At 40.2% G+C, this 14,413-nt stretch overlaps 1 protein-coding gene across 3 annotated transcripts in view; it reads left to right on the forward strand.

Annotated features, from left to right (window-relative positions):
- Positions 1-14,413, forward strand: part of Tenm1 (teneurin transmembrane protein 1) — an 815,224-nt gene that overhangs the window by 769,487 nt on the left and 31,324 nt on the right. For all 3 annotated transcript variants that reach the window (XM_058571492.1, XM_046468616.2, XM_046468598.2), the window contains 2 exons: positions 11,366-11,538; positions 12,572-12,807. In XM_058571492.1, the coding sequence (XP_058427475.1) occupies positions 11,366-11,538; positions 12,572-12,807 (409 nt within the window). The remainder of the gene's footprint in view (positions 1-11,365; positions 11,539-12,571; positions 12,808-14,413) is intronic.

Genomic DNA, 14,413 nt, shown 5'->3' on the forward strand with positions numbered 1-14,413 from the left:
TGTCCATTCTCTGAATGAGTATTTCACGCCACAGTATTTCAAGTCCACAGTTCAAACCCCAAAATTCTGTCTCAAAAACGTACATTTCAGACTTGTGTTGTGGCTCAGTGGTAGAGCAATTGCCTCACACATGTGAGGCACTGGGTTAAATCCTCAGCACCACATAAAAATAAATAAAATAAAGATTTCTTAAAGCCACATTTTGAAATATACTACCTTTAGGAATGTTAGCTTCTAATGAGAAATTTTAATGTCTTTTTTAAAGCCCATACCAGATCACATTGTGGCTGACCTTAGGCAAACAACTATTTTTTTTATATTTTTTTTAGTTGTAGATGGACACAGTACCTTTATTTTGTTCATTTTTATGTGATGTTGAAGTTGAAATCAGGGCCTTGTACATGCTGGGCAAGCACTGTATCATTGAGCTACAACTCCAGCCCCAAATAACTATTTTGAAAGCTATTAGTTGAACTCAGTCCCCCAACAAGAAAGGGCCAAAGTATTAACTCATTTTCAAAATAACCAGTTCGACCATTTATTTATTCAACAAATATTTCCTGAGCATCTACTCTGTGCCACACAATTTTCTAAGGGCTGGGGATATAGTCATGAACAGAAAAGATATACATGGAGCTTAAATGTCATTGAAGGGAGACAAGTAAGATATGTAGAACTTCAGGTGGTGATAAATTATATTCTAACTTCTCTAGTACAGTAGGGTAAGGGAGATCAAATGTGTGAGACAAAAGGGAGGGCAGGACAGCCTCAAAGAAGGTGATACTGGAGCAAAGACCTGTAGAAGATAAACGAGTAAGTCATATGCATATCCAGCAGGAAGGAGGTATTAGAGGAAGAGGGAACAGCAAGTGCAAAGGCCCTGAGCAGGAATAAGTCTAACATATTCAAGAAATAGTAAGGCAATTATGTATGTATGGAGCTGAATGTGTAAGAGTAGTAGAGGAGAAAGGAGGGAAGGGAGAAAGGAGGCACTGGGGAGTATTATATATAATTATAAGGCACAAATGAAAACATTAAACAAACAAACAAAAGAGTAATGGGGAGATTAAATCCTTTAAGTGGCCAGAGCTACTTCATTTTTTTTTTCTTGGTAGAAGGATTTGTACCCAGGGTGCTTTACCACTGAGTCACATCCCCAGCCCCCCCCCCCCACACACACACACCTTTTTTTTTTTTGAGGCAGGGTCTCACTAAGTTCTTTAGGGCCTTGCTGTTTCTGAGTCTGGCCTCAAACTTGTGATCCTCCTGCCTTAGCCTCCCAAATTGCAGGGATTACAGGCATGTACCACCAACCCTGGCCAGAGTTACTTTATATAGGGCCTTAGGAGCCACTATAAAAACTTTGCCTTTTATTCTAAGAGGTGCAGCCACTGGAGAGTTTTGAGTAAAGGCTTGATGTGCCTGACTTACATTTTCCAATTCATTCTGAATTGAAAACAGTATAGGAAACAGGAAAAACTAAGAGGTTTGGGGAGGTTTTGTTGCAATAAGCCAAGCAAAAGATGGTGACTTGAATTAGTGGAGGGACAATAAGAAGTATTAAAATTCAGAATATATTTCGACAATAGAACTATAGATTACGTATGTTATTTGTGAGAAAGAGAAGTCAAAGACAATAGCAAAGTTTTTGGCCTAAGCAAGTAGATATTGGGGTTTCAATTTCTCAGAAAAGATGACTATGCAGGGAGTGCATTATAGTGGATGGTTGTAAGGTGGGAGATCAGGAATTCAACTGGGATATGAGCAATTTAGGTAGACATCTAAGTGTAAATATCACATAGGCTAGTGAATAGATGAGTCTGGAAATGAGTAGAGAAGGGTGACATTTGGCATCCACTAGTGTTTAGATTGTATTTAGATTGATATGGGATGAGATCTCCGTGAAAGTGAATGTAGACAAGGAAGAAAACAGATCTGAAAACATTCTGGAGCACTTCAAAGATTAGAGTTGGAGGTATGAAGAGGAAGCAGCAAGAGGGTGAAAAGGAAAGACCAGTGAAGTAGGAAGAAAACTGGGAGAGTGGACTATTCTAGAAGCCAATTGTCTTAGTCTGATTGTGATATTGTAAGCAAAACTTCAGACTGGGTAATTTATAAACAGTAGGAATTGATTTCTCCAGTTCTGCAGGTAGGGAAGTCCCAGACCAAGGTGCCAGCAGTCAGTGTCTAGTGAGAGTTGCTCTCTGCTTCCAAGAAGATACCTCGAACTGTTTCTTCACATGGCAGAAGGGAAGAGCTGAAAGGGACCAAGCTACTTCCCTGCAGCCCTTTTATAAGGTCACTAATCCTATGCACGAAGTCTGAGCCCCCATTATCTAATTGCTTCCTAAAGGCTTCACCTCTTTACAATATCACGTTGGCAATTAGTTTTCAGCATATAAATTTGAGGGACACATTCAGATTCTATCACAAAAACCAGTAATTCAAGGAGAAAAGTCTGAACAGCTGTGTCAGATACTTCCAATAAGATGGGGCTGAGAACTGACTATTGAATTTTGAACTATGGAGATCATTGTTTACCTAGAGAAGAGCAGGTGCTATGACACAGTAGGGGACTGCAACCCAAGCAGAAAAGGTTTAAGAGAGAATGGATACACAAATGTTCATAGCACTATTATTCATGATATCCAAAAGTACAAACCACCCAAGTCTTCATCAATTGATGAAAGCAAGCAAAATGAGGTATATACATACCATGAAATATATTCAGCCATAAAGAGAAATGAAGTTTTTTTTTAAATTTAATTTTTATTGTTGGTTGTTCAAAACATTACATAGTTCTTGATATATCATATTTCACACTTTGATTCAAGTGGGTTATGAACTCCCATTTTTACCCCATATACAGATTACAGAATTACATCAGTTACACATCCACTGATTTACATATTGCCAAACTAGTGTCTGTTGTATTCTGCTACCTTTCCTATCCTCTACTATCCCCCCTCCCCTCCCCTCCCCTCCCCTCTTCTCTCTCTACCCCATCTACTGTCATTCATTTCTCCCCCTTGTATTGTTTTTCCCTTTCCCCTCACTTCCTCTTGTATGTAATTTTGTATAACCCTGAGGGTCTCCTTCCATTTCCATGCAATTTCCCTTCTCTCTCCCTTTCCCTCCCACCTCTCATCCCTGTTTAATGTTAATCTTCTTCTCATGCTCTTCGTCCCTACCCTGTTCTTAGTTACTCTCCTTATATCAAAGAAGACATTGGCATTTGTTTTTTAGGGATTGGCTAGCTTCACTTAGCATAATCTGCTCTAATGCCATCCATTTCCCTGCAAATTCTATGATTTTGTCATTTTTTAATGCAGAGTAATACTCCATTGTGTATAAATGCCACATTTTTTTTATCCATTCGTCTATTGAAGGGCATCTAGATTGGTTCCACAGTCTTGCTATTGTGAATTGTGCTGCTATGAACATCGATGTAGCAGTGTCCCTGTAGCATGCTCTTTTTAGGTCTTTAGGGAATAGACCGAGAAGGGGAATAGCTGGGTCAAATGGTGGTTCCATTCCCAGCTTTCCAAGAAATCTCCATACTGATACATGTTACCCATGGATGAACCTCAAAATGATAATGATCAATGAAAGAAACCAGACAGAAGAAGACAGAACTAGGCGTGGTGGTGCATGCCTATAATCCCAGTGGCTCAGGAGCCTGAGGCAGGAGGATCATGAGTTCAAAACCAGCCTCAGCAATGGCAAGGCACTAAGCAACTCAGTGAGACCCTGTCTCTAAATAAAATACAAAATAGGGCTAGGGATGTGGCTCCGTGGTTGAGTGCCCCTGAGTTCAATCCCCAGTACCAAAAAAAAAAAAAAAAAAAAAAAAAAAAACCCAAACACAAAACAACAAATATCATATTATTCCATTTATGTGCAATGTTCAGAAAAGTCGAATCTATAAAGACAAAAATCACATTAGTCATTGTCAAGATATGGAGAGAAAGGTGAATGGGGAGTAACTGTTAGTACAGAGTTTGTTTGAGGGATGATGGAAATATTCTAGAAGTAGTGATGATGGTTGCTTAACATCATGAATGTGCTGAAAGTCATTGGATTGTACCCTTTAAAACTGTGAATTTCATGGTATATGAATCATAGCTCAAAAATAATAAAAAGAAAGTGACTAGGAAGAAATTGGAGACAGTGAGTAAAGAATTATTTAGAGGAGCTTAGCTGTAAAGAGGAGCAAAGAATTTGGAGCTGGAGGGGAATGGAATAAACAGAAGGAACCCTTTCAGTGAGAGAAATCTATTTGTTTACTAATGAAGATGATGCAGGACATAGGGTACAACTGACAATGCCAGATAGAGAAAAGGATGTTATTGTCAGTTCAGTTTGTGTGCCTGTATCCCACTGGCAGCACATCAACACAGGCACTGTGTGGTAAGCAGAATCATCCCAGTGAGTGGAGTCCAGGTGGGTTACCAGGACTTGGTCAGTACTGAGTGAAAAACTAACATCATTGTTGAATAACCAATCTTGAGCCACTAAGAGATAAGAAACACAGACATGCATGTGGGGTTAGTAATGGAATTTTATGGCCACAAAGAAACATTAGAAGTCATGCAGGGGATATAGCTCAGTTGGTAGTCATTTCATAAATAAGGAAATGGGGCCCAGAAAGAAACTTGCCCATTCACATGGCTCGTTGGCTGGATCTAGAGTCAGGTCTTTAAGGTTCTGTTCCAATACAATTTCAACTACTACCACCTTACCACTACTACCTTCCAGAAAAAGAAGGAACATTGGAAAGTGCATTAGTGACTATACAAAGTCTGAAGTGCTAGAAGAATGTAGCAGGAAAAGAAAACTATGGAAGCATTACTAGGTAAAATAAAGGAGACTGAGCAAACATTTGTTTTTTCCTCTCACCTTAACTCCAGCCAGAATCATTCTGAAATCCTCATGGCCATACAGCATCTGTTGAGAGGAGAAGGTATCACTTCCTCCTGAAGCAATCCATTCTGCTGCTAAACAGCTTTCCCTCCTGAAACACTGCCCGGTCCCTTCTTACCTGTACACACAGGAATGAATAACTTCCCAACCTTTATAACATGACTAATTCTTCCTACAGTCTTCTATGCACAAAATATGACATTTTACAAATTAAAAAATTAAATGATTTCTTTCACTTATATCTTCCACTACTTTAGCCAGTTGTGAGCATACCAGGTTTTTTTTTTTTTTTCCTTATCCTTCTGAAGCTGAAGAACAGAGCAGGACTAAGGTTGGTAGAAGGTTGCCAGGCCACAAATACCAGGCCCTCCAAACAACATTTGACTATTTCTCTGAAGCTTCTTTCTGTGACCAAAGGAGGCAAATTATTTGCCAAGGTGGAAGCAAAAAAATTTGTTCTAAGATGAGAGAGAGGGAGAGAGAAATGAAACAAATTTTGGCAGGATGGAGAACTACTGTGTAAAGGTAGCCAAACCAGTAATGCATTCAACTTTTGATTATCTGCAGTTATGAGAGGACAAGTGACACACATGACCCTGAACAATGGATATTCTGAATGGGATTTTGAAAAGCATCTTGTGCAGTGGTAGTGTGTTGCCTTTATTGTGTATTGTGATTTTGTTTAAATAGTTTGTTCATTCCCATAATCCCATTTGACTTGGACCAAAATCGAAATTGCACACCCAAAGTATCAGTACTCTATGCCTCCACTACCTGTAAGCATTCTGAGTATCAGGGGGAAAGCTGACCCCAGAGAAATAGCTAACAAGGAGGTGATTGTCAAGATATGAATATTGGCAAAATAAGGCAGGCATTCCCACCTGAGGGACTAGTGAGTTTTAATAAATCTGCCACAGTTGGGATCCAAGGTATAGGTTCCACAACTCACACAACAGACAAGCCCTCTTCCCCCCAAGATTTGTAAGAGTAGCCATGATGTATTTGGTTGTGACTCTGACAAAGGTGTCTGCTCTACTAAATGAAAAAGGCACCAGACTAAAGTCAGAGCATCAGTTGTGTCACTATTGTAGTTCCAGGTTGAGTTGACAGTTCCTCAGACCCCTTTCCCTTTGTGGCAAGCCCCTCCAACTTTAAGGAGACTCTTTATTTACAAGATCTCTTGATGGGGTTGGAGGTATGGCTCAGTGGTAGTGTGCTTGCCTAGCTTGCCCAAGGCCCTACGTTCCATCCCCAGCACCACAATAGACAATTAAAATTATCTTTGATCCTTGATATTCTGCATTCTCTATGTTATTGAACTTTGTTAGTTCATCTCCTCCTTACACACACACACACACACACACACACACACACACACCAGCCCCTGAAAAGTTGGAAAACCCTTTATAATATCTCTAGGTATCTTCTAGGCTCTTTTACAAATGCTCAGTTTTATCAAATATGGCTAATAAATAATTTCCTGTTCTCCCCATAAGATTACAAAGGAAGGAGGGGCTAGATAAATAAGCCATATCTCTGGGGAGGATATTTGCCTGGGGATAGGATGTGATTCCCATGCAGAAGTGCTTATGTAATGATCAGTCAGTCCAAATATATGAAATGTTTCCAATGCCTTCTAGAATTCCAGAGTAGAAAGGGAACTAAGACACCATAAGGTCTAGCCCTCTGCCTCTAGGTAGTTAAATTATCTCACTTAAATAAGAATAGAGAATCATTGAGTGTTCCTTCAGGTCTCAACAGACAGGACTCAATACCTTTGCTCAGACACTATTCTCTTTGTGCTTTATGGCCTTGATAAGGATCAAGAATGAGGCAAAGAATAGTCATGGGTAATGTTAGGAAGAACTGAAATAAAGGAAGGGAGCAAACAGAAGTAACAAGGAGCTGGTGGCAGAAAAAGCTTTCAGAAGCTGCTAAGGAAGTTTAGCTACACTGCACAAGACATCTAAGTAAGCTAAGTGTAGTTCCCAAGCCCTCTATAGATGGTTATGTCTGTTCTGTAACCACTTTGGCTCTCACATTCACCCCATCCTTTCCATTTCCACTGACAGCATCATATTTACACTCACTCAGCAAGGGTATGCAGTGAGAATCCACTCTTTGCCAGATACTGAGAATACAAAGATTAATGAGACATTGGTACTCTCACTTGGAAGATGTGAGAGTTGGCGGACTAGTGAGGAAGACAAGTCCCAGTGATAGGCACTCACAATACATTTGGTAGAGGCAAGAGGCCACCATCTTCTCTTACATCAACTGAGGCTGCAGCCTCCTAACAGTTCTCCCTGCCCCATGTCACCCCTTCCATGAGTCATTGCCACCAAAACACTGCTCAGATAATCCTATCTTCCCCCTGAAAAGCTTTCCATGCCTCTCCATTGTCTACTAATTATATGCTTACCTCCAAAGCCAGTATGCCAGTTCCCCCAAGCTCTGTCCCAGCATGCCTCTCCTTCTAGAATTCTAGAGTAGAAAGGGAACTAAGGCACCATAGGGTCTAGCTCCCTGCCTCTAGGTAGACACACCTCTTACCACCGTTCAGGTGGACCTTGTGCTCCACCCACCTGTATGCTTTCCACAATCTTGCCTGTTTTCCATGCCTTCCTTCATTCTTTCAGCTCTACCTACCTTCCAGGATTCAAACCCTACCCTCTTCTGCTCTTCCTCCTCCTTTTCTACTCACCAAGTTGGAAATGACCTCTGCCTCTTCTGAGCATCTACAGTTCTTTCTTTACATAAGTACTTGGAAATATTATTCCGTTAAAAGTTATTTGTGTGTTTATTTTACCTGCCCTACTAGACTCTGAATTTCATTCAATACTATATCCCCAGTTCCTAGCATGAGACTCTCATATTTAAAGAATGAAAGACAAATGAAGACAAAATGGCATTATGGACTTGGAAGTGAATCATAGGAAGTCATACGAAATTCTTGATGAGGAAAGAGAATCTGGTATTTCTTTAAAAAAGCTTATTAGGTTGGTCAGTTTTCTGACATGAAAATGTAAAGAGGATCTAACACCTTTGTATTTCCTTTAAAAAATAAGTAGTGGATTTTACTTTTATAATTTGCAATATTTTCTTATAAGCAAGGTGGAGGAGCATCTAGTTTCTACTCTGCATAGTTTAGCTCTGTGTTAAATAGTCATCAAGGGAAAGAGCAAGCTATTGTTTCTGAGAAAATATGAAACCAAATATACTTTAATAATATATAAATATAATTTTCCTAACTAAACTATATGCTCCTCAAGGACAAGAATGAATTCTCAATTTCCTGTACAAATGTTTTCTTTGCTCCATTGGGACGTAAACACGTGCACATGAACACGTAAGATTTGCATGCCTGGCTAGGCAAATGTTGCACCCTGCCAGGTGGAAGGAGGGGGTTGCTCCCATGTTGTAGCCTGAGGGGATCCATTGGAGCATATTGCCTTGTGCTTTACACCAAAGGATGCAGGCACCAAAGGGAAACACACAACATGAGAGATTTTGATTAAACTTGTTTCTTTGACATTCAGTCTGGAAAGATGCATTCCCCTGTGATGGTGGGGAACTCGAGCAAGCCATAGGAAATCAAAGGCTCCCTTTCTTTCTCATCTACTTTGAGCAATTTTCCAAAGTTGTGGGAATTATCCACTGATGTATATGTCTGCCTGTCACTCTTCCTTTGGAAATGACCCCACAGAACAGAAGTGGGACTATATGTTTTGATCCAGGGCCATATAAATGATTGAGCACATGAGAGATGCCAGACTGCAGACACCATCAAATGTGACTGGTTTGACTGTAACTAGCCAAATTTGGGGTGCATGAGTGTGTTGGGGTGGTGTGCTTTGTTTATGATAGAGTGACAGCCAAACATACACTCTGAAATAAGGATGCCTATGTAGCCACAGAAAGGAAACGAGGCAATAAAACTTTTCAACCTTTTAGGTACTTGGCAACTGTACAGGCCTGTAGGAAATGATACCTTATTCCCCAAACATTGACTCTTTCACCAGAAAAGCAGCATCCTCCCCAGTGGTCTTAACTCAATAATGATAGTCTTGTCTAAGACTCTTTAGCTGCCTTCTCCAAATGTACAACAGTCAGTTGGAAAGTAGGAATGAGAACAGAATATGTGGGAACATGTCTGTAATATTGGGAATAAGCCTTGAAACTAAAATATATCTCAGACAAAGAGTACCAGTAACTTGACTTAAAAGTTGGTGGTAGGTGTATTAGGAAACCAGATTTATACACAGGTCTTTACTAATGCTCACTGGGACTTTCGACCCTTGTTCCTCTGCTCAGTGAATGGCCTTGTCATCTTGCTCTCAGGAGTAAACACAACCATTGATCTCTCTTTTGCATGAAATGTTGATTTAAAACAAAGGGAGAGCTAGGAGTGTAGGTCAGTGGCTGTGTGCTTGCCCAGAACATGTGAGGCGCTGGGTTCTGTTCCCAGCACCTCAAATCAACAAATGTTTCTTTTTGTTTTTTAATAAAATAAGGCAAGGAACTGTGTGAGAAAGAAGGAAACTAACCCCAAGCTCCAAAGCCTGTTGACAACCTGTATCCATAGCACCCTAAGTCAGATTTTGTGGAAGCGTGGTAAAGAGCCACATTGACCAAGGGTTGAGGAAACCCCTTGGACATCAGGAAAGGGAAACAAATGAGGGACAGTTGCAGGTGCTGAGTGAACAGAGAGGAGCTGCCTGCATTATACAGACTCCCTTGTGAGGAAGACATAAGGCAGCTGCCTTCTATTTGCTAGCTGAAAACTCCTCCCTGCAGGGAAAAGCAGGTTGATATCTTGGGAGAATAAAGGCCAGACATTGTTTTCCTCCCCTGGAAGGAACACCAGGCAGAAAAGGTTGGAGCAGGACAGGATTTGCAAGCTTTTCTGTGCTCCTTTCTCATCAGGGGCCTGCTTCTTAGCCACAGAGCCCCAAAGCAAGCCAGGAGCAAACAGGCTAGGAATAGGAAGTATTTTGCCATTAACCCTAGGCACAAATAGCACCACTCGGCTTTTTTTTTAATAATGAATCCTTAAGTGCATAGAAGCAACACACAACCATTTTGACCAAAATCCTTTTAAAGAAAGGAGACAACCAATTAAACAACTAACATTTGGTATATCCGTGATGACAAATGACCAGTTTGGTTAATTTTTTTCCTTTACATGACTTTTAATTGATAGCCTGTGTGCATACCATACAAACACAATAAAGCATTGCCCATAGCCCCAAGTTCAGTTCTGTCCTACAAATTATGGGCTAGCCCCCTTTCCCAAGCCTACCACAGGCTGGTATAGGTTTTAAAATTTCAGCAACTACCCAGGCTGAGTCCTTTAAAACCAAGTGGATTAACACTGAATTACTATGGCTTTTTGCATAATTGTAGGGGGAAGGGATAGTAGAGCCAGACTACACCATTGTGTCAAGGCTGTATCCTGCTCACTTTGGGTAAAAAGAATATAATTGTTTAACATTTTAAAAGCAAATAAAAGTGCTTAAATATTTTGCAATTTGCAACTTGAAAAGAAAACAGTAATGGGTTTCCAAGTGCATGTCTTTACTTTTAATGAAGTGTTTATTTTTCATGGTTCTATTGGCAATAAAAGAACAGCTCCACATCAAAAGCCTTCAGGGAAGCAGTTTCCATTTGGAGGACAGTGAGATTGCCAATAATTCGGATCTTTTTTTCAAAAAAGTAAACTCACTAGGCTATATTCCTAGATATGGGGTATTGCTTATTATCCGAGGTAATTATTATTTTTTGTCTCTTACTCATATAGGCAAATTACAAAACATTATACACCATACTCCAAAAAGATAAAAAGAATGTGACACCAAGATCAGGGGGTTCCAGAATGTTTTAATGAACATGTTTCCATTATCCTCTGTGCTTGTTCATTTTGTTGGAAGAATGATTCATTCATTTCAAATTTGGCAACTTAAACAGCAGCAAATTATAATTTTCTCATCACAATGCAAAGGCAGTTTATTGGCCTGCTCAGGCTTTGCGGGCCCTTTTTTTGTGCCTTCTTTTCCTTTGACAATGGCACCCTCTGCTGGTTTTTGTAATCCATCACATCTAATGGGATCGACCCAAATTGCAAACGGAGGCCTTCTTGCAACATTGCACACAACAGGACATGATTCATAAATCAGTTTTCCACCCTGGTGATTCATTACCAGATATATTTTTTTCTGTAAAACAGCACAGCTCAAGGAAGTCATCAGGAATTCAGAAGCTGCAAAAAATACCTTCCTTTGATTAATCATCTCTCTGACCTTTTTCTTCTTATTGAACAAGGTTAATAATACTTGTTATCACTCAAAGTTAAACTGTATTAGCTGCCAAGTGATTTTTACTTTGCAAAGGCCTGTTATCACTGCCAAGAGGTTTCAGAGTTGGGATTGGTTATATTCCTCAGGTATGACCCCGAGGGACATTTGACCAATGCAACATTTCCTACTGGAGAAGTCAGCAGCTTCCACAGTGACCTGGAGAAGCTGACAAAAGTGGAGCTAGATACTTCCAATCGTGAGAATGTCCTCATGTCAACCAACCTGACAGCAACTAGTACCATATATATTTTAAAACAAGGTAAGAATGTTTACAATTTCACCTGACTGTAACAGCACCTATCTCTGTGTACCCTCAAACCTATGCATGCCATTAATCAATACAATTCACCTTTGACTGAGAAGATGGAGTCTTCTCCCTATTTTTCAGCTAAGACCCAGACAAATTCACACCTTTCACAATTTCACATATCAACTTTGGATCACATCTCTGAGGGATTAATGAGGCAAAATCCCTGCCAAGTCTACTCTTTCATCAAGTCAGTTCCCAACGCCCAGCTGTTTGTAAAGCTCTTTTAGAGTCTGACTAGGTTACATGAAAGTAATGGAGTCTTATTACTGAACTTAACATTCTAGATCAACATTGACATGGGTGAATAAAAAGGAAAAAATTAGGATACACACCAGGGAAAAATATAAGTGAAATGAGAATTAAAAAGTCATTCTATGCAAAGAGAAGAAAGAATGAAAGAAAAATGAAGTAAGGATAATTTGGAAGGAATGTCCTGGAAGCTAAAGGGGAAGTGGACAAAGAGAAAGTGCTTTCTTCCTTCCCAGTCATGCAGGACTCATTCTGTTGTGGGGCCAGATGCTCTAAGAAAAACAATATCGACTTTTATCAGTGTTAATATTTTGTGGGGTATAGCAACTGTGATGGTGTTCCAGGTGGTAAGAATGCTAAATTGAACTTCATACTCTTCTCATTCTAGCTCCCAGCATATCAAACTGAGGTGGCTGATCCAACAAGTCAGGGAATTTATAAAGCAATGTTTTAAAAATGAAATAAAAAATAAACACAAACCAGCCTGTGGTGTTAGATAGCAGTCTTTGATCCTAGAAACAAGATACCCCAGCTGTGAAAATAACAAGACCCAAATGGACAGAAAGCACATCTACCTGTCAGAGAGGTGGTCTGCCTGGAAGGCACTTAGCTCCTCAGCACCCCACCTGCCCATCCCTTCCAGAATGTGCTTCCTAAAGCTAAACATGTCTCTGTCTGGCTTCCTGCTCTTCCTTTTCTTTATCCTCATCTTCCTTTTCTCTACTGTCTACAGAAAATACTCAAAGTACCTATCGAGTGAGTCCAGATGGTTCTCTACGTGTAACTTTTGCCAGTGGGATGGAAATCAGCCTCAGCTCAGAGCCCCATATCCTGGCTGGGGCTGTCAATCCCACCCTGGGCAAATGCAACATCTCATTGCCTGGAGAGCACAATGCAAACCTCATCGAGTGGCGGCAGAGGAAGGAGCAAAGCAAAGGCAACATTTCAGCTTTTGAAAGGAGGTTGAGGGTAAGGCTTGACCTTCTCAAACTGTATGGGTTTCTTTAGAAACTGCAGAGCCTTCCTGATTGGGAGTCCCATTTCTCCATAGCTTTTCTAGGTGACTGACTAGCTTATATGATATACTAATTCAAGAGAGGGTGCTAATGGCTGATAATGGTTCAGTATCCTTAAATGAGCATTCTAATGGGAGCTTTCTTTGTCATTAGCCAGCTAAAGTGCTCTAATAGTAGCAATTTCAAGCACCAGAAAAGTCTGGCTGGAGAAATATGTTTAGTCAGGAGACCCTCCAGTACCCATCCCAGCATGCCCTGGAGATGCTTATCAGGTCCTACAGGTTGACCCAGGTCCCTGCTTTTGGGTAGTTATTGGAAAGACCAGGTAGGTACGCACAGAAGGATGAGAGATATAAGGCAAGATAGGAGGAAATTGTATACTATCTCATTGCCATGAATACATATTCAGGACCAGATTGGGAAAAAAAAAAAGAAACCTAGGACTGAGATCAGGCTGAAGCACTCAGAGAGAGCTGCCTGAAGGAAATTAAAGATTTGGGAGTTTTCAAGTTCTAACCTGGCACAATTCACTACAGTAACCAGAGATCTGTGTCAAAATTGCTTTTCTGCAGCACATGAAGCCTATAAACACCACAGCGCTGTCTACCTTTCCCTTCTTCAATACTAACCGATGTTAGGATGGTGTGACCAACTTTCCAAATATAGTAACATTCAGTATCAGCCCCTATGGCAACTGCCAGCCTGAAGGAAAGACTCAATCACTATTGAGGCCAGACCTGCAATGAGCAACCTGTGTCACATCTAGGATACTAGAAATGCTTGCACTTTCTTCATTCATGATAAAAACTTAGTAACCTTAAGGCTGTAGAAATGCAACTGCCAAGCAATGATCCAATTCTAGGGAGAAGCAGTCAAAACAGTCATATGGTTTGATATGGACAAAAGAATCTGCAACTGAGCTCACTTTTCTTTCAGCTCTGTTGGTGACACAGAGACACAGATGTCAGTGGGTGTTTTTTATAATAGCTGCTGAAGTTGTAATTTGTAAGTTTTGATTCTATTGACCAGTCTCTAACAGAGCATTTACCAGATATGCCACTGAATTGAGAGTTGAAACCAGTCCAAATAGTCAAACCTGTATGTGTGGTGTGTGTGTGTGTGTGTGTGTGTGTGTGTTTCATTAAGGGTTTCCATCAAAGTTCTTCAAGAATTGAGATCTCCTGGACACAAAAGCTCGGATGGGAAAGTTAGATGACATGGCCTTCATACTGGTTTTAAAATTATTTTATATTTTTTACCTGTGAAATTAAAAAGGTAGTACTAGAGAAAAGTAAGAATTATCTACAAATGGCTTTTCAACCTCATGGATTGCACAGAAAGATTGCAAGAAATAAGTGATCTCTTAGTGCTTCCCCTAGTATATGGCCTCGGTAAAGCATTACAAACCAAATCATATGCTAAGTGACCTTGGGATTTTCAGTTCTTTAGGACAACCACCCTGTACTATGTGACCTTGGGATTTTCCATTTTCTAGGATAACTCACCCTGTGTTCTCCCCTCCATATGCACAATGAAGAAAAACTGTAAACTAATGTATT

This window comes from Marmota monax, unplaced genomic scaffold (assembly GCF_021218885.2).
Source record: "Marmota monax isolate L192 unplaced genomic scaffold, Marmota_monax_Labrador192_F-V1.1 WCK01_AAM20220418_F8-fsc00054, whole genome shotgun sequence".
NCBI classification, from domain to species: Eukaryota; Metazoa; Chordata; class Mammalia; order Rodentia; family Sciuridae; genus Marmota; species Marmota monax.